The sequence below is a fragment of the Phocoena sinus genome, chromosome 15 (genome assembly GCF_008692025.1).
Source record: "Phocoena sinus isolate mPhoSin1 chromosome 15, mPhoSin1.pri, whole genome shotgun sequence".
In the NCBI taxonomy this organism is placed as follows: Eukaryota; Metazoa; Chordata; class Mammalia; order Artiodactyla; family Phocoenidae; genus Phocoena; species Phocoena sinus.
This window is the reverse complement of record NC_045777.1, coordinates 69,342,636-69,367,244: the sequence shown is the minus strand read 5'-3', so window position 1 is coordinate 69,367,244 and position 24,609 is coordinate 69,342,636. Positions and strand designations below refer to the sequence as shown.

At 44.8% G+C, this 24,609-nt stretch overlaps 1 protein-coding gene across 1 annotated transcript in view; it reads right to left on the bottom strand.

Moving 5' to 3' along the window:
- HS3ST4 (heparan sulfate-glucosamine 3-sulfotransferase 4) overlaps positions 1-24,307 on the bottom strand; it is a 401,252-nt gene extending 376,945 nt beyond the window's left edge. Inside the window, exon 1 of the mRNA XM_032606368.1 lies at positions 23,580-24,307. Within this exon, the coding sequence (XP_032462259.1) occupies positions 23,580-24,307 (728 nt within the window). The remainder of the gene's footprint in view (positions 1-23,579) is intronic.
- Between the last annotated feature and the right edge of the window lie 302 nt (positions 24,308-24,609).

Sequence of the window (24,609 nt, the reverse complement as noted above, 5' to 3'; positions counted from 1 at the left end):
CCCTGTCCTCTCCTCTAAGCTCAGCTACGTACATCTACCTATTTGATACATACATATCAAATATATATATATATATATATATATATAGTCTCAAAACAATATATATGTAAACAATATATATAAACATATATATATATAAATAATATATATGTCTCAAAACCATCTGAAATTCAACATTTTTGAAACTGAACTTATTATCCTCCCTGACTCATCGGCATCTTGATGAAGGTATCAGAAACCTACCTCAAGCTGACTTAGGGCACTAAAGGAAATGTATTGGCTCAAGGAACCAGAAAGCTCTTAGACAGAGCTGGTCTCAGGCATGCATGAATTCCGGAATTTAAACAACAAAATAAGGTCTCTCTTGCCATCTCTCATCTCTACTAATCTCCATCTAACTCCTTTCTCTCTCACTGCACACCAGCTTTCTCCATAGGGAGGAAACATCTCCATAGGTAGAAGCATCTGTAGGACTCCATCCTTCCTGCTCCAAGACCCCAAAGGCAAGCCCCCTTTGTCTTCACCTCCAACATCCCACAAAAATGAATCTCACTGTGCAAACCTTGGTCACTAAGCCAATGCCTGTTACAGCCAGGGGAGGTGGGTTTTCCTGAAGGGAAATCTAACCCAAAATCAGATGACTGGATTAACAGTTCTTCAACAAAAGAGAGCACAGGGTTTTCTGGACAAGTTAACTGCGCAGATGTCCTGCAGCTACCCCAAGCCAGCTCTTCTTCTTGTGGTCTCTGTCTTGGTAAGTAAAGCCATCCTTCTCCCATCCACTTACACAAGCCAGAAACCCAGGAGTTCCTGAAGACTTCCCTCGCTCTCATCCCCCGAAGGCAAGCCAGCACCAAATCCTTTCAATTTTGCCTCCCAAGTGTTTTACACTTAAAACAATGCCCAGAACACAACATCATCCACTTCTTTCCATCCTCACTGCCATCTCCCTAGTCTAAGCCACCAGAAACCTCTCCTAGACTATTTTAAGAACCTCCTACAGGTACTTACTCTCATCTCCCCAGTCCTTTCCTACGTAGCAACCAGGCTGACCATTTCAAAGTGTGAACCTGACCCTGTCCCCTGTCTGTTGAAACCACTAGACAGCCCTCCATCTCCCTGAGGATAAAACCCCACATCTTTAACATGTCCTGCAATTCCCCATAGCTATCTCCTCTCCAGTTCCATTCTAAGCCACGCCTCTCCCTCTTACTGAGTTCCAGCACCGTGGGTCTTTAGTTCTTCCAACATGCCAGCCGTCTTCCTGACATGAGGTCTTTACATGTCCTGTTCCCTCTTCTTGGATTGCTACCCTCCCCAACACACACACACATTCTCTCTCTCTCTCTCTCACACACACACACTTTCACCTCCTACTCAACCTTCAGATCTCTTCTCAAATGCCACTTATTTAGGAGAGTTTCCTCAACTCTCCAAACCTCTAATAGGTTACAACTCTTGCTAGATGTTCAAACTGCACCCCCTTCATTCTAGTCTCTTACAGCACCGGATACTACTGTTCCTTCACAGTATTCACTCCGCTCACCATTTTAACTTTATTTACATTGACTGATTACATCGCTCTTCTCCACTGAAAGACAAGTGCCACAAGGCCAGGAATCAACTGCTTTTACTTACCTTTCTGTCCCCAGCCCCAAGCACAGTGCCTGGCACATTTGGAGGCAATCAATATGGAATGAGAAATAAACGTCTGAATCATTTCTGGAAAGGACAGAGATTAAAAGTACAAGTTGTGGAGTCAAGCAGGTTAAAATCTTGGGCCCATAGGGACTTCCCTGCTGGTCCAGTGGCTAAGACTCCACACTCCCAATGCAGGGGGCCCGGGTTCGGTCCCTGGTCAGGGAACTAAATCTCGCATGTCGCAACTACGGGTTCGCATGCTGCAACTAAAGATCCTGCATGCCGCAACTAAGACGGGCACAGCCAAATAAATAAATAAATACTTTTTTTAAAATAAAATAAAAACAAATAAATAAAGTCTTGGGCCCATAGAAATACAAGGTGTGTCACCTTGGACACATCACTTAGAATTTCCCTTCTTTACGTTTCAATTTCCTCATCTGTAAAATATGGACAATAATAAGGATTCATAAGATGACCTACCTTTTAGGTAGGTTTTTTACACTTAAAACAATGTCCAGAACACAGAAAGCAGATGTATCCATTACAATTAAGTTTATCCGAGAACTAAAGCCCAAAATAGTATGGCGGAAGCAACACAGAAAGGTATCCCTCTCTTACCCAGAGGTTTCCATCGGGCTCCTTCTGTCCTGCTGCTTCTTCATTCTCGAGACGACGCTCTCTCCACAGAGCACCAAATTACTGTTGAACTTCCATTCTCATACTCACATTCTCATCAACAGCAAAGAGCATCCTTGTAAGGACCTTTCTCAGAAGTCGTACCCAGCATCTGCTCTCAAATCCCACTGGCCCGAACTTAACCTCGTCAAGCCACATCAAGTAGGAGGAAGGTCGGGAACCATAGTCTTTATTTCAGATTGTCACACGCCCAACGAAAATTGAGAGACGAACAGTAGCCTCTTTTACAGCAAGACAGTGAAAGGAAAATTCTTACACGGAAATTGGACGTTTTATGTCAGGGAGTGCCTCCATAAAAGATGATATGGGCAAATGAGATTGTAGAAGCACCCTCCCCAGAAACACATCCGTCACAGTAACAGGCACATAAACGCATTTGGTGGATTTTAAAGAAAACCACCACCATCATCCCATAGGTGAACTTCCTAAACCCCTGGGTCCTGGGCTCCAGGGCAAGTGTGCTTGCCCAGAGAGAAGCCTTTAGAGGTTCGTCCCATTGTCATTCACTTAGGCCTGCCTTGATCTTTTCTCTCTGAATGATGCAAAATGCTTACAGGTGCCAGGCAGGACTTCTCAGGGTGCCCTGGGGCAGTCCTTTGCCTGCAGAATCCCTCCAGGGCAGGTGACGACCTACAGGAGGACTGTGGCTTTGCCTACCTGACGCATTGAGGGCCTTCCCAACCTGTCGCTAACCACCACCTCAGAAATCCAATCTTGCTTTACAGCTAAATCAATCCTGTCACTCCAATTAAATTCGCTTGGGAAAAGTTAAAAAAGGAATCTCTGGCCTCACTGTGAATTCTCAAGTCTGATAGAGAAAGAATGATTCTGCAGCAGTTCAAAGAGAGAAAGGAAGTATTTACTCTGTCCCCCTTCATGCAGAAGGGAAAGGGGCATTGTTATTTTGATACTAGAAACTAAACTCTAAATTAGATCATCCGAGAAGGATAACCATATTCAAACTGCCTATTTTCTTTCACCTCATGGAAATGGTACATGGAATCACCATCCGTATTATTAAAAGCTTTTATCAAGGTGCCTGGGGCACAAAACAGGCTGAGTTGTACTAAATCTGTAACATTACTTGGGGATGACATGGAGGTCTCTCCCAAGAACTTAAGAAATAAGATTACCATCTGACAGCTTATCAAAATATATCACAGTGTATCAAAATTTTAACAGTGCATACCGCTTCCATTTTCTCTGGAGACATGCATTCAAGAGCACAAGGGTATCCTCTGTAGCCTTGTCTGTAAAAGCAAAGGATGGAAATGACAGAGATGTTCACAAAGAGTAGAGAGATTAAGTATATCATGATACCGCCTTACAGGGAAACACAATGTCAAGATTACGAAACAGTGAACTCAGCCTCTACACAGTGTCATGAAAAAAGTGTCCACGCTCTCATGGTAAGTAGCCATAGCAAATGCAGGCTCTGAAGCCAAAAGGTCTCACTTAATTGTTTCCCAGCTCTGAGACTATGAGTACGTTACTCAACATCTCTAAGCCGGAGGTCACTTATCTGAAAAATGGGGTAATAACAGCACTACCTCATAGGGTGCTATAAGCACTTAGCCTAGTAGATGGTGAGTTGGCATGGGGTAACTGTCAACTCACTACAGTTCTGTGGCAGTCTTAGTAATATCAATGACACCTCATCAGTGTCACCAGACTATATCAGTGAACACTTCTTCCTCCACTGTATATACATCACTCAAAGGGAAACACAGGCCGACTATAAGCAGTGGCTCCTTTCTGGGAATGAGGATGGCAGTGCAAGAAGCAGGATGGAAAAAAAGGAAAGAGGAAAAGTCTTTGGCTGTATTTTCATTTATATGTTAGTGTTTTTTTTCTTCTAAAGCCAGCTCATGTTACTTTTATCATAAAGTGTTTTTTTTTTCAAGATTGGCCTCTAAGAATTAAACTTTAATTGTATCTCTTAATGGATGAGAGCAGAGACATGCAAAGTTCCCAGGAAGGAGATTCTGAGCCTCAGGACCTGGTGTAACTCAACTGAAAATAGTAACATATCTAAAGCAAGGATATGACTACCTGTGGGCTGAGAGTGGGGATGGCACCGAGTCCTAGTAGCTCAGGAAGAACAGGCACAGCAGAGGTGGCAGGGCACGCAAGCAGTTCACAGGGGAGAGGGGATTTTGGTCCCGAGACTCATATTTCCAAGTGCGTCCTCTAGGCTCTTCACTTGGCTTCTGCTCTGTGTTAAGGACCGAATTATGTCCCCCTCCCCAAATTCGTGTGTTGAAATCCTAACCCCTAGGACCTCAGAATATGACCATATTTGGAGATAGGGTCTTTCACGAGGTAATTAAGGCAAAATGGGGTCATTAGGGTGGGCCCCAATCCAATAGGACTAGTGTCCCTGTAAGAAAGGAGATCTGGGCACAACACACAGCGGGAAGATCACGTGAAGACACAGGGAGAAAAGACAGCCATCTGCAAGTCAGAGAGAGGCCGGAGAAGAAACCAACACTGCCAACACCTTGATCTTGGATTTCTAGGCTCCAGGGCTGTGAGAAAATACACTGCTACTGTTTAAGCCCCCCAGTGTGTCATATTTTGCTGTGGCAGCCCTGGCAAACTAATACACTCTGTTCGTGATTCTTTTTCCATACATGAATTTTACATTTTCTATGTGCAAATCCATCAATCTTTCCCTTTATGGATTCTGGGTTGTCATTTTTTTTAAATCTTGATTTAAAAGGACTCTGCCATCCCAACTTTATTAAGATATATCCATCCTGCCTTCTTATCATCTTTGTTGCTGTTACTACTGCTATGTGGACTGTGTCACCTCTTTTGTTTCGTTCCTTATCTGAAATATATTTCTGTAACATGGGTGTGGTCAGGCCCTAACTCTGGGGTGACCCACTGTCTATGTTACTTTTATACTCATAAAAATGTTCAAATTATATTACAGAAATAGATTTTAGACACAGGAAAACATTCATGATATACATTTAGGTGAAAAGAGGGAATTACATTTAGGTGAAAAGAGGGAATTACATTTAAAAATACACATTTCTGAAATAAAATGATTTATATATACTTCATAAGTATTGAAAACTGTATGAAAGAACATACACTAAATTATTAGTAATAGTTATCTCTGGGTGATTAGGATTTTTTATGCTTTCAGTATTTACTAATTGACTTTACTGAAATAATAATCTAAGTGAAATCCTACTGTATCTCAGATCTCCTTTTCTTAAAAGGACACTAGTCCTATTGGATTAGGGCTCACCCTAACGACCCCATTTTGCTTTAATTACCTCTTGAAAGACCCCATCTCCAAATACGGTCATATTCTGAGGTCTTAGGGGTTAGGATTTCAACACATGAATTTGGCGGGGGTGTGCAACAATGACAAGAATACAAAATTTGATAGTGAAACTCTGGGATTCAGACCAACTCATGTTAGGATCAGGGTGACCTTTGGCAAGTTATTTAACTTTCCCTACGTTAGTTTTCTCACGTGTAAAATGGGTATAAGAACAGGTGGTCCTGGGGTAATCAGGAGGTCTGTTGTTTGGGAGAGAGTGCATATAAAAGCTCTTGGTGGGAATAACATTCAGTAACGTTATCAATAATAACATTCAATCAGCGGCATTGTAATGTACCTTCCAACTTCGAAGAAGGGCAAAGCTCCAGGAACAGCAGGTGTCCATCATCAGGACAGGGAAATTCCATAGGTATGGTTCATAACGTGTAGTCAGGGGGACAAGAAATAAAGCTGGGCTTAAGGAGGAGCCAGGATTCAGAAGCTCTTCTACTGCACACCAGCCACCCTGCACTTTATAAAGGCCGGTGGTATGCATGTCACAGAGCTTTGTAACAAGGGGTGATGTGATTGCTAAAATTTCAGCCAAAGTACTGTTCATGGAAACACTTTCCCAAAGCCAGCTGTCAGCCTGAGGGGGGTTAAACGTTCTTCATCAGGAACAAGAATGCGACCACGATTTCCTTGAGCAAAACAGCCCCTGCGACCAGCCCCTCCCTGCAGACATCCCACAACCAAGGCAGCAGGTAGAAAGCATTCCTAAATAAGATGCCAGTGAAGAGATGCTTTCCCTCCCTCACACGGCTTTGAAATAGCCAAGCCTGAAGGATTTTTTTTTCCTTCCCTTTCTTTTTAAAAAATATACAGCCCAGGGCAAATCTCATACCTCTGCTGTCCCTAGAAGAGGTAGCTGAGTCACTGGGTCTCTGAAGCTGCCAGCTCACAGCAGGGCTTGGAAAATCAATACCTCTCTCTGAAGTTATCCAAAGTACTGAGACCTTTAAACCAAACTCCAGTAGATAAACACTATCAACAGTCTTTCACAGCCATTAGGAGATGTGGGTTTATTTCCCAAGCAGCCTTGAAATGCGACAACGGGAGCTGTTCTCTAAGATGTGGACATGTGGAATTTGGCTGCAGAAGTGGTTTCTGTCTGCCGACAGGAACAAGAGACAGCTGGACTGTGGATGGAACACTCCCTCAGCATTACAGCTGTGTGGCTAAAAGAACACGCCCTAAATGCCTATGCTGGAATCCAGGTCGCATCCCTATGGACCTGTGTATCTCTGGGAATCACTCTTCACCTCTCTGTGCCTTAGTGTTCACCTTAAAACCAGGTACCCTAGCTCAGCAGGGACTGCTGGGAGGATTAAATAAGATAAAGGAGGGACATGTACGCACTGGGGTTTTCTTTTAATCCTATAAGCGCATCAAGGAAGTTAGCAGTTGTTATTCAGAAGGCATGATATGCAAAAGCACAACTGCTAGAAAGGAGAAATCACACAAGTTCACTTCCCACCTAACCTGTTCGTTTTGAAATTTTGCCTTTTTCTGAACCAAGAGAGAATTTGAAAGAGGTCTTCAGACTCTTAAAATAAATCACAAGAAAGCTGGAAAAGCACTTTCAGAAAACAAGGGTTCAAATATATGAGCCGCCAGAGGCTGGAGGGCCGTTCCTAGTTCCTCCATCTCTTTTACCTCCAGCAGGTAAACCCTTCAAGAGAAGAGTCCTGTGGCTTTCTTCTGGGGGGAAATGATGGGGAGGGACCCTCGGCTAAGGGGGAAACATCACTGCGTGCTAATGAGAATCTCCCAGACAACACAAGGTACTTATTTTTCTTTTTTTTTCGCGGTACGCGGGCCTCTCACTGTTGCGGCCTCTCCCGTTGCGGAGCACAGGCTCCGGACGCGCAGGCTCAGCGGCCATGGCTCACAGGCCCAGCCACTCCGCGGCATGTGGGATCTTCCCGGACCGGGGCACGAACCCGTGTCCCCTACATCGGCAGGTGGACTCTCAACCACTGCGCCACCAGGGAAGCCCACAAGGTACCTATTTTTAAACAAAACACCAAGACACTAGACTTGACCCCAAAAAACTCCCCAAAATGTAGATTTATTTTTATAAAAAGTCTTACAAAAGCATAAAAAATTAAATCACACTTAATATTCTATCATCAGCCTTACCTTAACTGCAAAGAGGAAAATGACAGAGAATCAGGGTTGTTCTAGAAATTCTGGGCTATCTAGTTGTCCCATTAAGGCTGATGAAATGCCAAATCATTTCTCCCTCTTGACTTGAAGTGAATCTGGGCAGGAACGCTTCATGGGATGAAACGATTTCCCTTGCTATTTGAAGAATTTTCTTGTAAGATATACAATCTCTTTAAATTTTCCCAGGCAGCTGCTAAGGGTTGCTAAGGAAGTGATGGAAATAGAAAATATTCTAAATAAATAATTAGTGATTTCTGAGGGGCAGGTACTTTAGATATTTTTTGCAGGATGTCACGCATCTTAGGTACTAAGACTGGACAAGTGGCCTGTCTTGTCTTCCCTCCCCCTCTCTCTTCTTCCCTTCCTTCCTTTCTTTCTGTGTTAAGGAAGATAAAATAGTTAACTAATAAGGACTTAACTGTATAACACAGGGAACTCTACTCAGTACTCTGTAATGGCCTATATGGGAAAAGAATTTTAAAAAGAGTGGATATATGTATATGTATAACTGATTCACTTTGCTGTACACCTGAAACTAACACAACATTGTAAATCAACTATACTCCAATAAAAATTATTAAAAAAAAAAAAAGAATCTTCAAGCAGTGAGCTGGAGAGGGAGATTTTGAGCCACGGTGTGCCCAACTTGCTGGAGAGACACAGAGGAGGACCCAGGCCCTCCATCCCCACACAAATCAGCGGAACTCTCGGCGTATCTGTTTTAGTCTGTTGTGCTTTAGCAAAAGATTATGTCTGAAGAGAAGAGTCTTAAAATAGATATCTGTGGTTTTGGCACCAGCATCCATTTCCCTTCTTTGATAACCGTATCCTGGTTCTGTTTTGGGAAAATGCCCGCATCTCATCCTCCGTGCCCCCAGGAGAAGCACTCTGCCTCTGCTCCAGAGGGACGAGTACCTCTCTGGCAACAACAGCTGGTTGCAGGATGTGTGTGTGACCCCGTAAGAGGCAATGAGACTTCAGCAGACACTTCTGGGGCAAAGATGGCACATTTTTCCTACTGCATTTGGGGTGAGAAGGCTGCGCTGGCGCCCACTCCCATCCACAAGGGGGCAGGTTTTCAGAAAGCAGCCGACCACCTCAGAGGCAGTAAAATCCAAAAATGAGAGATCTGCTGACACTGTTTAAGCCCTAATTAAGCCATTCCCACCCCCGACTTCTTAAATATATAAGCCATTCAACTCCTTTTTGGTTCATGCTTGGTTCCGATTTTACCAGGAATTTCTGTGTGTTATAACCAGAAGAATCCTAGACAACAGAGTTCCACAGCTACACTTCAAACCACTGGGAAAGATTTCCTTTTAATGTCCTCTCACATATTATGATTGGGGACAATTTCTTCCTCCTGGTGGAGGAGAGGGAAAGAGACATAATCCCAAGAAATCTAGGAGCACCAAGGTCAACAGCTGAAAGTAAACTAAAAGAAGGGACTCTCGACACAGCAATTCATACATGAATGAGAACCAGTGAGTATAGAACAAACTCATATTTTATTCTAAGTAAGAAAATCGGGGGTTCTGGGTAAGGTCATGGGGTTTTTGTTGGCTGAAATCACCATGCAATTTTCAGAGTCTAAATAGGCAGTACACCTATTTAATATCTGGTATATATGTTATAGTAATAATTTCTAATATTAAATGTCTTAATATATATTTTTGGAAACATGGTATGTTCACTTTGTTTGTCCACATTCAGACATTCATAGCTAAGAAGGAAAGAAAAATGCCACCTGGCAATATACTCTCTGTATCTGAACACAAATTTTAAAAATTGGCTAAGAAGTGGGTAGAGACAAAAGATAGCCAAATGTATTTGAGTTTGTTTGTTTTAAACAGGCTCTAAATATCTGTTTTGATGTCTGTTTATTGTTTACTGAAAGTGAACCTTTTATAAAGTCTCTAATTTTTCAGGGGCAAAATATGCAGGATTAACCCAAGCTGGAAGGAGCCTGAAACCATTCATATCTTTTATCTCAAGAAAAGCCTCACTGTACTTTGAAACGAGCCTATGTCACATGACCACCACCTAGTGGCAGTGTACTTAAATAGCAGGAACAGCTGAGAGTTACAATAAACATCTTTTAAATGGACCCCAGCACTGTCATGGTCATTTTGATCAGAACTAGATTTTCCCTCCAGGATGGTGGAATCAAGAACCAGGAAACTAAGAAACCAGAAATCTGGGTAAGAGCAGAATAACTGTGGAATTAAGCAACTGCTGGTGGTAACATTGTTTTTACCAGCGTTTTCCAATGACTGGACCTCCAACCACTAGGAATACACAAAGTGAGTCCAGGTAGTACAAGAAAAGGTCATATTGAGGAGGGACAGTTGAGCAGAGGCTCAAATGAATGGAAGAGCAAACCATGCAATTTTCTAAGAAAACAGCACTATAGGAAGTGGAGGAAGCAACAAGTGCAAAGGCCCTGAGGCAGGGCCATGTTTGGCTTCTCAGGGTACAACAAGGAGGTTAGTGTGGTTCAGCCAGAGAAGCAAAGACAAGAAGGCAAATGAATGTGGTTGAAGAGGTGGGCAGGGGTCAGATTCTTTAGGGTTTTGTAGATCATGACTGGGACTTAAAATTTTTTTTCTACGTTGACAAAAAGCCACTGGAAAATGTGAAGTAGGAGAGTGATGTGGTCTGCTTTATGTTCTAGAAGGATCACTTACTCTAATCACTGTGAAGAGCAGACTACAGAGGTCAAGAGTGTTAGCAGAAATAAGAGTAGAAGTCTACTGCAACAGTCTGGGCAAGAGATGCGTGTGGTACCAAGGCAGATTGATAGACACCTAGATAGATAGGTAGACAGTTATCTATGTATACAAACGTAAATGTGTGTATGTATGTATGTCTCCACCTCATCAAACACACTTACAGTAATGATACGGTCTTTACAAATATTGAAGAAAATTATTTTTCATGTAAAAAAAATCAATATAGGCGAGTATATCTATATGGCAAAAAAAAAAAAAAATAGACTGCAAGAGTAATACATATGACTGACGTCTAGAAGATACCAAACTCTCAATACCAAAATACACTATTAGAGAATCAGGTAAATTTTATGTGTTCCTCTAAAATTTCCTGTGACCTCCTAAAATAGTTCTGTGTTCCAACTGCGAAAAACATTACGCCTACTCAATTGATTTCATCCTTCCAACTGGATTCCCTTCTTGATGGAAGAGAATAAAAAGAGGTCTAGTACGACCATATCCTTGTGTTAGTTACTTTGGCAGATAGCTGACCCCAGACTCATTCTCCCCTCCTTCCTGGGCACAGAGAGAGACATCCATACGGCCCCCAGAATCCTCTGCGGTTGGATCTGGCCATGCCCTGGAATTCTCACCAACAGAAGGAGACTGGAAGTCATGAGGGTCATTTCTGCTACTTGCTGAAGAGAAAACTGCTTCCTAGACTTTGCCCTCTTTGCCTGACTGTTGGCTGGAAGGTAAACGGGGTGGAGCCTCAGCTCTGATCACGCAGGAGAAAAATCCTCTAAGGCAGGGGTTCTCACTCAACCACAGGCAATTTTGCTTCCCAGGGACATCTGGCAATGTTTGGAGGCGTTTTTGGCTATTCAAATCAGGGGTGAGGAGTCAGCTACTGGCATCTGGGGAAGGCAGAAGCCAGAGAGGTTGCTGAACATCCTACAAGGCACAGAAGAGCCCCCCACCACGAAGACTTTCCTGACCCCAAATGTCCACTATGCTGAAGTTGAAGAGCTTCACTGTAAGGCCACCTTCTCAAACTTTGCCCAAAATTATTCCCCAAGTATCTTCTTAAAATTCTGCCTCCGAAAGTTGGTGATGGGATCTGAGATTCTGCCTTTCTAACGTGCTCCCAGGGGGATGGTGGAGCAACAAGATGGAAAGAATGGAACTTGGGTCTCTGAATGGTCTCCCTGAGCACAACTGCTCCAGCAGTCCAGTCTGGCTGGAGTGCCCATGCAGGGCTGCTACTCAAACATATACACCTGCACACCTGAACTCACTGCTTGCAGCTCGTGTCCCTTCTGAGTGGTTGGTCTCCAGGCAGCAACAATCGCTACAAACTTTGAATATCGACTTTCATTATGAGGGAGAAAAACATCATCTATCTTATTCAATCCACTGTAGGTTGGGGTCTCTTTGTTGCAACAGTTCAGTATTTTCCCTAATACAGTGACCATCTGCAAAGAGTGGACAGTGACATCTATGTTGCTGTTTGGCGAGAGACCAAAGAGCCCCGGGGATTATACCTCTCCAGAAAAAAAAGAGAAAAAGCAAAGGGAAGAAAAGAAACAAGACGGTGACTTCTAAAGATACGTGGGAAGAGTGGTTTGCTGCTGTAACAAACGGCCACGAACTAACTGGCTTAACGTGCTAGAAGTCAGAAGCCTGAAATGGGTCTCCATGGGCTACAATCAAAGTGTCAAGAAGGTTGCATTCCTTCTAGAAGTTCCAAGGAAGAATCCATTTCCTTTTCTGTAGCTTCTGGAAGCTGCCTGAATTCCTTAGCTTGTGGCCGCTTCTTCTATCTTCAAAGCCAGCAACAGCAGGTTGAGTCCCTCCCGTGCTGCCATCCCTCTCATTCTCTCTCTTCTGCCCCCTTTTCCATTTAAAAGGACTCTTGTGATTACATGGGGCTCATCCAGATAATCCAGGATAATCTCCCATCTCAAGGTTAGCTGTTTAGCAATCGTAATTCCATCTGCAACCTTAATTCTTCTTTGCCATTTAATGTAGCATACTCACAGGTTTTGGAGATTAGGATGTGGTTATTGGGAGGGTGCGTTATTCTGCCTTCCACAGCTTAGAAAGTAGGCTAGTAAGGCAGCCAGAAGGTGGGAATTTAATATGCCCATCTGAAAAATGCAGAGAGAGTGCACAGGATAAAGAGATGACAGGTCATGTGAGAGCAAAATGAGAGAATCTTCTGGTCACTCCCAAAGCTCGTCAACTGCAGGGCAATCCTAAAAAGCAAATGTGCCCTATAGCTTTTTATGTTTTTTCAGTATGAAAGAATGATGCATCGGTGGTCATGAATCAGATAAAAGAATTATGCAGACAGAGGTTCTCCAGGAATTCTCAGGATCTTTATGCAATCTGCCCTCCCAAGGTGTGATATCCATGGTATATAATAGTTTCTGTAAATTAAACTTCTTAATCTAACTTTATGATAAGAGTGCTCGTCCTGTATTTCAGATACTCCCTGGAGTGCAACATTCCAGAAAACCAATTACCTGGGGGAGTTCATGAAAACGCGCGTGGATTAACAACAACTACAGAACGCACACAAAGCAGATGCGAGCATATCACCGTTATTCTGCCCTTGCAAAATCACTGCGGGGTTATTAGAAACTGTTGTTCCCATTTTAGAGATGAGAAAACAAAGGCTCAAAGGCTAAATACTCTCTATGCACACAACACAAGGTAGACACAGAGCTCAGACTCCAAATCTTTAATTTCTGATTTTAGGTTCAGCTTTCTTTTCTAAACATCACAGAGCTCCAAGCAGGCAAACTGCCCTATGATAAAGGCACTCAAGCAGTTTGACTCAAATTTCCTCAGCTCCAGGGACACCCAAACCTCCAACCCCCTGTAGAGGCTTTAACCTGGAGGCAGAAAGGTGTATCTGCACCTATAGTGAGCAACAAATCGAACACAGCCTCGATGTAATTGTTTGATTGTTAAATGGCAATGATGTCATTTTGATAATGCATTTAGAGAAACACCATCTAAACTACTCTTGGAGCATAACAGTCTGTCAGGAATAATCCAGGCTCTTCTAAAACTTTGGCAACTACAGCAACAAAGGCTAGGAACCAAAAGCCCCCTGTTACAATGTAAAGACACCTGCTGTGTGACCCCGGGAACGTCACCTGCCCTTCTGAAGTCTCATTCTCTTTATTTGTAACACTGGGATAAGACAGTATCTACTTCACGAGGCTGCCGAGAAGAATAAATGGGATAACGTGGTATGCCGCTGGGACCTTTTGGGGAGACTGTCTAGCCCACACAGCTTGTTTGAGTGGGTTTCTCTTTCTTGTACCCAAAATAGTCTTGCAAAAATAGTACGTGAAAGAGTGAGAACAATCCTTAGCCAGAGTTCCCAAGGAATGTGAGTGTGTGATTTCTTTGCAGAAGCCTGGGGTTTTGAAAGAAAACAGTACAAAGAAGGTACCCCTTTCATTCAATAAGTCATTGATTCAGAATTAGTGATGAATAAGCCACCATCATGGATCGCCTCACATGTGCCAAGTACTGCTTCTGGTTCAGGGCACGGGCTAGATCATGTGGGACAAGGCCCTGCTCCCCTGTACTTGATCTTCTGGGGAGGGAGAGGTAAGTCATTAGGATGATTTGGGAGAGCAATACATGCTCTGAAGAAAATAAAACAGTGTAACAAGCTCAGAAGTGGAAAAGGGTCTTTAAATTAGGTAGTTAGTAAAGATCTTGCGGGGGGGGAGCTGAAATATAGGCCAAGATCTGAAGGACAGGTAACGAAATACCTGCAGTCCAGGTATCTGGGGACAGAGAATTCCCGGAAGAGGAAACAGAGATTTAAATGCCCTGAAGTGGGAATGAGCTTGGTCCCAGCACAGAAAGGGAGACACTTCCATGGTCTGTTTTGGGGGCAAAACCCCACAATTAGCCTGTCCTGTAGGTAGGCCATGCACACACAGGAAACCAAAACCTTCTAGCACAGAAATGCTGGCATTTCTTATTCACCCCCAGGATGCTGGACGACAACCCTTCCAGTGGAAAAGAGCTTGGGGACAAATGAAAGGAAATGCTGGGGACCTCCCTGGCAGTCCAGTGGTTAAGCCTTCGCCTTCCAATGCAGGAGGTGCAGGTTCGATCCCTGGTCAGGGAGCTAAGATCCCACATGCCTCGTGGCCAAAAAACCAAAAACATAAAGCAGAAGCAATACTGTTTCAAATTCAATAAAGACTTTTAAAAAAATGGTCCACATCCAAAAAAATATCTTCAAGAAAAAGAAAAGGAACTGCTGTATGTTTGGAGCCAAACGCCTGGGTTTGAATCCCAACTCATCTTGAGCAAGTTCCTTGACCTCTCTGTGCCTCAGTTCCCTGACCTGTACACCGTGGGCAATCACAGTACCTGTCTCACCAGGCTCTTGGGAAGACTGAATGAACCCACTGCTCGGGGCAGAAGCTGGCATATACAGTACGTGTCCACCACCGCGATTCCTACCACCCTGCTACTGTGACTCTTTCAGGTCCAAATCTTAAATCTTCATCTCCCTGTTCCATTAAATAACCATCATGTGTCTGTGATTTGTTTTTTGCTTTGTAGCAATAGGAGTGCACCTAAATTTACTAATTTACACCAATTCAACTGTTAATCCTCCCCTTGGCACGATCCTACCAGCCCTGAATTAGGGATGTAAAGCAGCCAGCACCCACCCTGCACGAGGAATTCTAACACTGTTTATGAATCTGAACAGGAGTGGTCATCTTACCATCCTCTCCTCAGTCAAATAAAATGTAGAAAGTAAGGGACACATACATTTGAAGTACAACATTTTGGCCATGTTCCTAGAGATGATATCTTCAGACCACTCTCAAACACACCTGACCTCAATGTAGTAGCAAAGATAGCCAGTTAAAAAGGGGGGGGGGGAGGAGAGGGGGAGGGAAAGCAGGAAGTGGGCGGGGAAGGACAAAAAAGAAGTGCTATCCTAGAGAAAGAGCTCTCTTTCCATTTACTGTTTTCTTCTCTGACACCCCTGAGGAAAGTTTAAAATTTTGTTCTTGTAAGTCCCTTGCAATTCTTGCTAAATTTATTCCTAGTTATTTTGTCTCTTTGGTTGGTTCCGTAAATAGGATATTTTCTCTCATTATATTTTCAAAATGCTTGGCATAGGCAGATAAGAAAACTATAGATTTTGCATAGTAATTTCCTCACATTAATAAATCCTATTATTATTTCTAATAGATTCATGGGTTGGGGGGATTGCTTATCTTAGGTTTTCCAAAAAAAGATGAAATTACTGGCAAATGGTGATAATTCTAACTTCCCCGTTCTTATTCTTTTTTGCATCTAACTGCATTATCTATTCATTCCTGAGCAGTGGTAAATCATAGTGATGACAGTGGGCATTCTGGTCTTGTTCTGGATGTAACGGGAGCGTTTCTAGTGTTACACCATTAAATACGATGCTTGCTTTGGGTATGATCTGATTTTATTAGCAGACGTTCTAAAAATCAAAACTAAATATTTAGTTTTATCAGACTTTTTAGCATCCATAAAATAATCCTAAGATTTTTCTCTAAATGAGAAGTGTTACAAGTAAATCACAGTATTTATTAGATTTCCCAAGATCAAACCATCCTTCCATTCCTAGAATAAATCACACTTCGTCAAGACTTTAATTACCTTGTAATGTAATCACTTACATGTTCATTTCCCCGCTGTTCTTTCAGATCACAGGGCATGACTGATTCATGTTTGACACATGATTGACATTAAATACGGGTTTAATGAATAACTGAAATAACAAGTACATTTAACCTCCCCAAACTAACCACTTGTACCTCTTCCCAGCTTAAAATAGTCAAAGAGATCATATGCCTTCCCCAGAGTGGATCTTCATATGTTTAATGAATATGTGGTTTTAACTGGTCCCTACTTCTTATATCAATAGAACCCCTGAACACCTCATTCTTTATGGGGAAACTACTCCCTATGGCTGTACTGGGAATAACCCTGCTTCCCTACTCCCACCATCGCCCCAAGCCAAAGGGGTGGCTACATCCCCCAGGCCTGATTAGAGTAACTACACAATGATTGCTTGAGGATGGACACCTGATCCAACCTGGGTCAACAGCATCTCCAGGAATTTCTCACAGAAGCCCTTAAGAAAAATTTTTTCCAAAAGAATTGATAAACAAAAAAAAACACGTGTCTAGGGTTGCTGCTTACCATCTTGCCTAAAATGTAGTGAGACAACCTATCTGAGAATGAAGCAAGGTGTAGACAAACATGGCAAAGAATGGAAAGAGACAGAGACCTAGTGCCATTATTTGGGCCCCTGGATTCAGCTTTTCTTGAAGCCATTACCCCTTAGACCTCCTAAGTAATAAGCCAATAATTATCTTTCTTGGTTCAGCTCCATTTGTATCACTTACAACCAAAAAATATGGCCTAATTCATGTGCTGCTTTGTTTTCCTCCATATATGCTTTATACATTCTTAAATAAAGGTTAGAAAAAAGTTTTTTAAAGAAAGGCAATCCTAACTAGTGAGTGTTAAAAAAAAAAATCAACCACCTGCTTTTAATTAATGGTAAGATATGCTGAAAGGCTTCCTTAGTGAATTATAATTTCAGATTGAAATTCCCAAGACAGTTATAGAGGAGCCTGCTAAACCGCAGAAACCAATGGAATCGAGGGATTACTTTAACAGGGCAGTGGTTCAACCAGTTTCAGAGATATCATCCATTATGCAAAACCAAAACCTTTAAAACTTTCTACCGTGCAACCCTAGCAAACCCTCATTCACCTGAAGTCTGGAGGCCTCTCTCCTGACGCAATTTAAAAGTAAAAATGCTTGGTATGATTTACAAGAATAAAAATAAAAATAAATAAATCATGTCATGATGGCTAGAGAACTCCCCAGAAAAAGCCGCCAAATCTCAAATCTCAAGACAGGGAGTTTTGTGGGGTCTTCCTGAACCATCCTGCATTCTCAAAAGCTTTCAGATCTGCAGGAAAACTGAAGGCAAGCATGCCCTTGGCATCCCAAATATCCCTGTACCTATCGGAGCAATCAGCATCAGTTCCTACCACAGGCTCAAGAACATGTCAGTGGGCCAGCCCAGAGAGCCTAGCCACTTCCCTACCCCATCCCTTTATGGAGAATTCTGGTTGCACTTACCTCCTGCAATCAGACTCTTCTTCAGCTCAAGTTACAATAGACCAAATTCTGGAATCTGGTTTTGATTATTCTCTGGAGAGCTACTTTAAGAGCTGCTTCAGGGTTGGAAATCCCTCATTCAGGCATAATCTTGAAATAAAAGACTGTATTCAAATGAAAAATGCATTACCGCATTCTCTTTAGGGCCTTCTGTACTGACAGGCAGGATAAAAGGAAAGAATGGAAGGAAAATGAAGAAGAAAACCAAGGGGGAAAAGGAAAAAATGGGAGTAAAAGAGAGACGAAAGAAGGGCAGAGAAAAATGTATTATGTCACAAACTGTGTAGGGCACTTTGAATGTCATTTCATTTCATCCTCACATCATCCCTTCAAAGTAAATACTACTGAGCCCATTCTGCAGATAAAGAAATTGAGGCTTGGTGATATCGAGTAATTTGCCCAAGGTCACACAATGAGGATGCAATGGATTCAGGCTCAGAGATACAAATACATGTTCCAAAGTATGTTGCTACTACTTGACTAGCTTCCTCCTTCTGAAGAGTCTAATACAAGTGTTTGTTCTAGAACCAAAATATTTCAGTGGTTGAGTGGACCCTATGAAGATAACATAGCCTCATCATCTAAGTAATAGAGAAGGAAGGAAGGAAGGGAGGGAAGGAGGGAGGGAGAGGGAGAAAGATATTAAGGAACCTCACATCCAGTGGAACTAGTATGTGGCAAAGAAAACCTAGAATCCTAGAAAACTCTCAGGTCTTACTCCATCCATGTGACCAGAATCTATTTTATAAGTGCAACTGACCTACAGGGATCAAATACAGATACTCCTGATTAAGGAGTGAACAACTGAGAATTTCCCCTCCTTCAAGAAAATGTTCACTGGGAACAAAAGGGAAATTTGTGAATTGTCTTTTTCTGCTTATATCCACTTTATAAACCGTTCCTGTTTATATCCAGTTTCCTTTGTTGCTGTTGCAACATATCTCAGAGGTAGTTCCCCCATGCTGTTGCAAAATCAGTTAAGGGGGAAAATATCTAAACTAAAATAGCACAAGTAAGCCACAATTCTGGCAACTGCAGAGGGTGTGGGTATGCCAGGTACTTTCTGAAATCAGTTTAAACCATAGGTTGCTAACCAGTAGCCAGCTGGCTGTATCCAGCCCACAGATGTGTTTTGCTTGTCCTGCAGTGCTGGCCCACACCACGCTTTTAAGAAATCTCAATCTGTTGCCAACATTAAAAACCAGGCCACTTCACACCAAAACCTGGATTTCCAGTTTCTTTTACCAAGTGGAAGACCTGGCTCCCCTGATGCCACATTTGCACATGGAAAAGGGTAGCTGGAATATAGCAGTAGCTGCTCCTTTGGAAAGAACATCTGTGCCCCAGTTTCTCCCTACCTAGTCTATTTCGCTCATGTACATTATCCACATGAGCCCTGAAGGCATCTGAGTTGGTGACCCTTGGTTGAAAAGGTTAAGCAGATGTAGATTTCAAAGCCAATCATTATTAGGCTTTTCCCAAAAACATCCCCAATGACAGCCTCCAGTCAGTATTAGGACGGCTGTGACAGAAGGTAAAGCAGTGAGACCAAAACTCAGTAGTTGGGTTCATTTGCATTTCTGCTCTAGGATACTCACTTTTTGTTTCGAAAATATATTCACTTTTAGTATTTCATTTATTCTTCCTAACAACCTTGCCAGGAAGGAATTACTCTCAGATAAACGGAAGGCAAGTGATGTTATATCAGTTATCCAAGCCAGATCATCCCACAAGTAAGTTGCAAAGCCAGGTTTTGAACCCAGTTTCCCGCAGCTACAAACACTGTGCTTTTGGAATAATGAAAGGACACTTTGAAAAGCCATGAGGCTTGTTTCTACCTCAGAGCCTTTGCACTTGCTGTTCCCTCTGCTTAGAAACCTCTCCACCCAGGTCTTCACATGGGAGGATCTTACTCTTTCATGACACTTATATCACCTCCACAGAGAGGTTTTCCCTCATCATTTGATGTAAGATAGCACACACATTTACACACACACACACACCAATTACTTTCTAGGCCGCTGGTACTCAAAGGGAGGTCCAGGAATCAGCAGCATCGGCATCACCTTGGAAATCAGAAATGCAGAATCTCAGGCCCCTTCCCCGACCTACAGACTCAGAGCCTGCACGTTAACACCACCACTCTGCACCCCCGCCCCCCATGTTCTGTGTGCATTTAAAGTTTAAAAAGCACTGCTCTACAGGAGTGCTGCCCGTTGGAAATAAATATAACAGGAGTCACAAGTGTACATTTTAATTTTCTAGTAGCCACATTACTAGAGTAAGCAGAAAGACTTGTTTGTTTGCTGTCTCCCCTTCTCCCACTCCCACCCCCACTAATACGTCAGTTCCAAGAGAACAGGTGCTTCACCTGTCTTGTTCACCCCTTCACCCCCAGCACCTAAAACAGTACACTGCGCATATATTAAGTATCATTAAATGTTTGCTGAACGAAAGAAGGAAGGAAAAGACCTTGCTAGCACTCTATATACCAGCTCTTTGGACAGACATGGCTTCAAATGTCAGCTCAACCACTGGCCAGCTGAGCGACCTCGAGCAAGTTGTTTTACCCTCTGGGAGCCAACTGTAAAGCAGAAATGCTCTTCTTTTGCTCACAGCCTCATCACACCACCCAGATGTGATAATACGTCTACAAAACGCAAACCACCACGATAACAGGCGTTCAGTACACGCCAGTGCCTTATGCTGCCCTCCTTCTTTCTCTCTCTGGACACCACGTCCGAATGATGCTGTGGACCACTCCCCTCTGTGTAGCATAAGCATGCCTACCGAGCGCCAGCTATCCCCCTGCAGCCGACAGGATGTGTGTAGTAACTGCTGGCAGTGAAGACAACTTGAAACCATGGAGGGTCACTTCGCGTCACCCCACCGCTGAGTGGTTTCCAAAGCAAAGCGGTCGCAGTCACTGTACGGTCTGTAATCCACGAGGGAGACCACAGCCCAAGTCATTTCCGTCACTTTAATGAGTTCTGCCGTGGCAGCCACTTGGCCTGCCACAAGGTCCCACCCCTTAGAGGAGTTTAAGGTCTCTGCCCAGTGTGCATTAGCGCATATTGAAAGGCGTATTGTGGCTTTGCCCTTTTAATTTTTTGAGGGGGTGAGGGATGGAGAGTTTAATCTACCCCCACTTATTAATCACTGGCCTGTGTCAACCCACCAAGTGAGGCTTGCTGTTCCACAGCTTTAACGCACCCTAATCCATCAGTCTATCTTGTCCTGCAAATCTGATGCGTATGTTCTAATCGCAAATGTGTTTTTAAATCACATTAGATCAACAGCATAGGCGAAAGCAAAACCCGGATTTAGACATGACCAGAGTGACACCAAGGAAATAAAACTGGGGCTGCTTAGTTGAGTATGAGGAAACCCTTGCCAGCTCTGCCGAGAGCAGCCCCAATTTCTTCCTTCTCTCCCTTCTCATGGAAATCACAACAACCATGATCACCCACAGAATCAGTAGGCTACTGGGAAGCGCGCTGAAACGAAAAAGAAAAACAAAACAAATAATGGGAAGAGGGGATCAAAACCTTTAATTAACCTGTGAATCTCTATCAGGCAAATAGTAGAGCAAGATTCCAGATAAGGTACAAGGCACACGGGGAGGAAATGTAACCACTTAAGTACAGATGCCACCATTTAAAAGACTGGGACCAGGGAACCAGGAGTAAGGGAGAGGGAGAGAAGAGCCTGAAGGGATGCGGCCAACGGAAATCCCCAAAATGCCCTCCAAAGACTGCTGCCCCTGTTAAGGCTAGAGAGCTATCCTAGGATCCAAAGCGTTTCTGGGAGTCATCCTCTTAAGTGAGGATCAAGGGAACCCAGTTCCATCTACATCTCTTACTCCTATGGGGCACTGAGCCCCAAATACCACAAGTGATGGCTGAGGGTACCACAGATCTTCAACAGCCATGTCCTGACAGCGAGGCAGTTTACATACCTCCTTTTCCCAGCCGCAGCATAAAAGAACGTAAGAAGACCCGGCATCTTTTATCTTTTCATTCAGAAAATGCTCCAGACCCTACGATGGGACTTCCTGACATGCAGTCCGCCACACACCGTTCTTCAACTTTATTTTAACTCATCCAAATAAAACACCCCCTTCTCCATTTCCAACTGCGGTAAAGCAACCCAAACACGTGTTAGAGAGATTTGATCTTTATGCCTCCCTCTCCCACAAAGGGCATCTTCTCACAAGATACAGGGCTTTAAAATTAGAAATGGAAAAAGCCATAGTTACCCTCTTAGGGCCATGGCTGCCTCACAGCAGAAACCAGAACATTCTTACAATCAACAGTTAAACAACTGAAACCTTCCCAGACATCATACCTTTTTTTTTTTTTTTTGCTGTTGTTGCACTAACACCTTTTTAATTATAATTGCAAACTGGAAGCCATGGCTTGTGATGTTATAAATACAGATTTTCCAGTTAAATTAGGCATTTGCTGTTTTTTATTTTGATAGGAAGGGGCTGTTTGAAGCCTCCTAAAATATGGCAATTAGTTCTCTCTGTTGAAACAGACAAGACATGAACAGTCGCATTTGCTGTTTCCGTTTAACGTGCTGGAATGTTCATCCCTAAGTGTACTTCTCTCAAGCTTTGAAAGCATAAGGCATATTTTTAAAATGGAAAGAAATCAATCACAATACACACATTTATCATATATTTCCAAAGCTAAGTTATTTCTAAAGCTTTCCTAGGCTGTAATTTAAACTTAGAAAGCACATCTCTTCAACAAGAAGGCGACTTGTCAGGAAACAATCCTTATTTTACCTATTGGCTCTGTTAAGATGATAACATCACTTTAACTGACAAAGCCTGTGTTTCTGGTTGACAATTGCAATTAATTACTGAGATACAACCGAGATGGGGCCAGCCATCCAGATCTGTTTTCCAGAGAAATTAAAAAACAAGAGGAAAGGAGGGGGCGGGGGTACGACGCTGGATTATTAATTTATTTTACCCATACTTAACTTACTACTCCTCTCTTCTCCCTTCCCCTCAACGCTGGCAGACGGTGGAAAAGGAGGGAGATGAACAAACAACTCACTAGATACAAGCTCCAATATGTTGCAAAGGAGGCACAGGTTAGAAAGGGCACAGGTGCAGGGCATGAAAACTCTTAGGGCACCAACTGTCATGTAGGCACGGATACTCCTGATGCAAAATCAACCCAGTGTTCATGCAGCCCAAGAGGGATAGAAAGTTCTGGAGACGGGGGACATCCTGAGTTTTTACTAGAAAGCCCGAACTCGCCAGCATCATCCTTTTAACTGTTCCCTGTTCATTTTGCTCTGAACTGAAAACACTGGATTCCAGCCACGCAAATGCGTCTGAGGGCGATTTTGAGAGATTCCAGGGGATCCCAAAGCCCTCTGGTCAATCTAGCTGTCCTGTCCATTCCTCAGCGTCCCCGGCACAGAAGCGCTCCGCCCCGCAAGAGCCTGGGTTAGGAAACACCCCGGGGGCACGAGGGCTGGGGATTCCCAGGCTTGGAACTAGGCAGATTCGGAAAGCAGCTCCCTGGACGAGGAGCCTAAGGCAGGCGGGTCAGGGGGACCCCTCTCTCCTCGCCCTGGAATTAAGTGATCCCTGGCTAGCCTCCAGCCCTCTCCGCCGCTCCCCCAGAGCAGCTCCGCCAGGGTGCGCAGAGCCCGCGCGGGGTTAAGACCTCTCGGGACGCTGCCCGGATCCCCAAGGGCCAGGGGAGCGGCAGCTTCCCGTGCTGGTCTCCCCTACGCGCCTATCCCATCCGCCGAGCTCGGGGTCCTACCTGTACCATTCCAATCCCTTTTCATAGTTCCTGTCGAAGAAGTGCGGCTCTACGCCCACCGCCCGCACGTCCGGGTGCACTCGGATCGCCTCCAGCAGCGCGCGGGTCCCTCCTTTCTTGACCCCGATGATAAGGGCCTGTGGCAGCTTCTTCTCCCCGTAGTCGGGGGTGCTGACGGCGCCGCCCCTCACGCTGCTCCCGTTGGCCGCCCTCCGGCCTGCGAGCTCCTCGTCTGTGGTACTGGACTCCTGCGCTTCCCTCTCCAGCAGCGCGCTCTGCGCCGTGACCATCTCGCCAGAGGCCAGCGGGGTCCGGAGCCAGGCGTCCCGGGCGCCCCCGCCGCCGCTCGCCAGACCCCAGCCGTCGGCCCCGGGGGCGGAAGGCTGCTCCGGGGGCTCGGGCGGCTCCCCGCGGCTCGCGCTGTCCGGCGGCGGCGGCGCGGGCGGCTGCGAGGGGGCGCCGAGGCGCACGGGGGGAGGCGGCAGCGAGGGTGGCGGCGGGCTTGGCGGGGGCTCGGCGGCGGCGGCCGGCGGCTCCTGCAGCGCCAGGGGGAATTGCAGGGAGCCCGAGCCGCCCAGGAGGCTGTAGCACAGGTAGGTGACGGACAGGGACAAGGTGCACATGAAAAGCAGCTTGCGCGCCGGCGGGCCCTTAACCGAGGCGCCGGGCGGCGGCGGCGCGGCGAGAGGTGGAGGCGGAGGCGGAGGAGGTGCGGACCACTGGGCCATCGCGGCTCCCGGCTCGCGGCGGCGGCGGCGGCCCCCGGCGCTGCCCGGACATGGTTTCAGCCGCCGCCCCCGCCGCCGCCGCCGCCGCCGCCGCCGCCGCTGCCCAGCCGCCCCGGCTGCATGAAGCGACGCCGCTGCGCCCCCGGCCCTGGCCGCTGTCCCGCTGCGCCGGGGGGGAACCCGGCCGCATGGCCCCCCTCCCCGCTCTCCTCGCGGCGTCCGGGGGGCCCCCCACCACCCCCCTCAGCCTCTGGCAAGGGGCCCGAGGGGGGCGCGCGGACCCGCCGGCTACACCTTCTCCG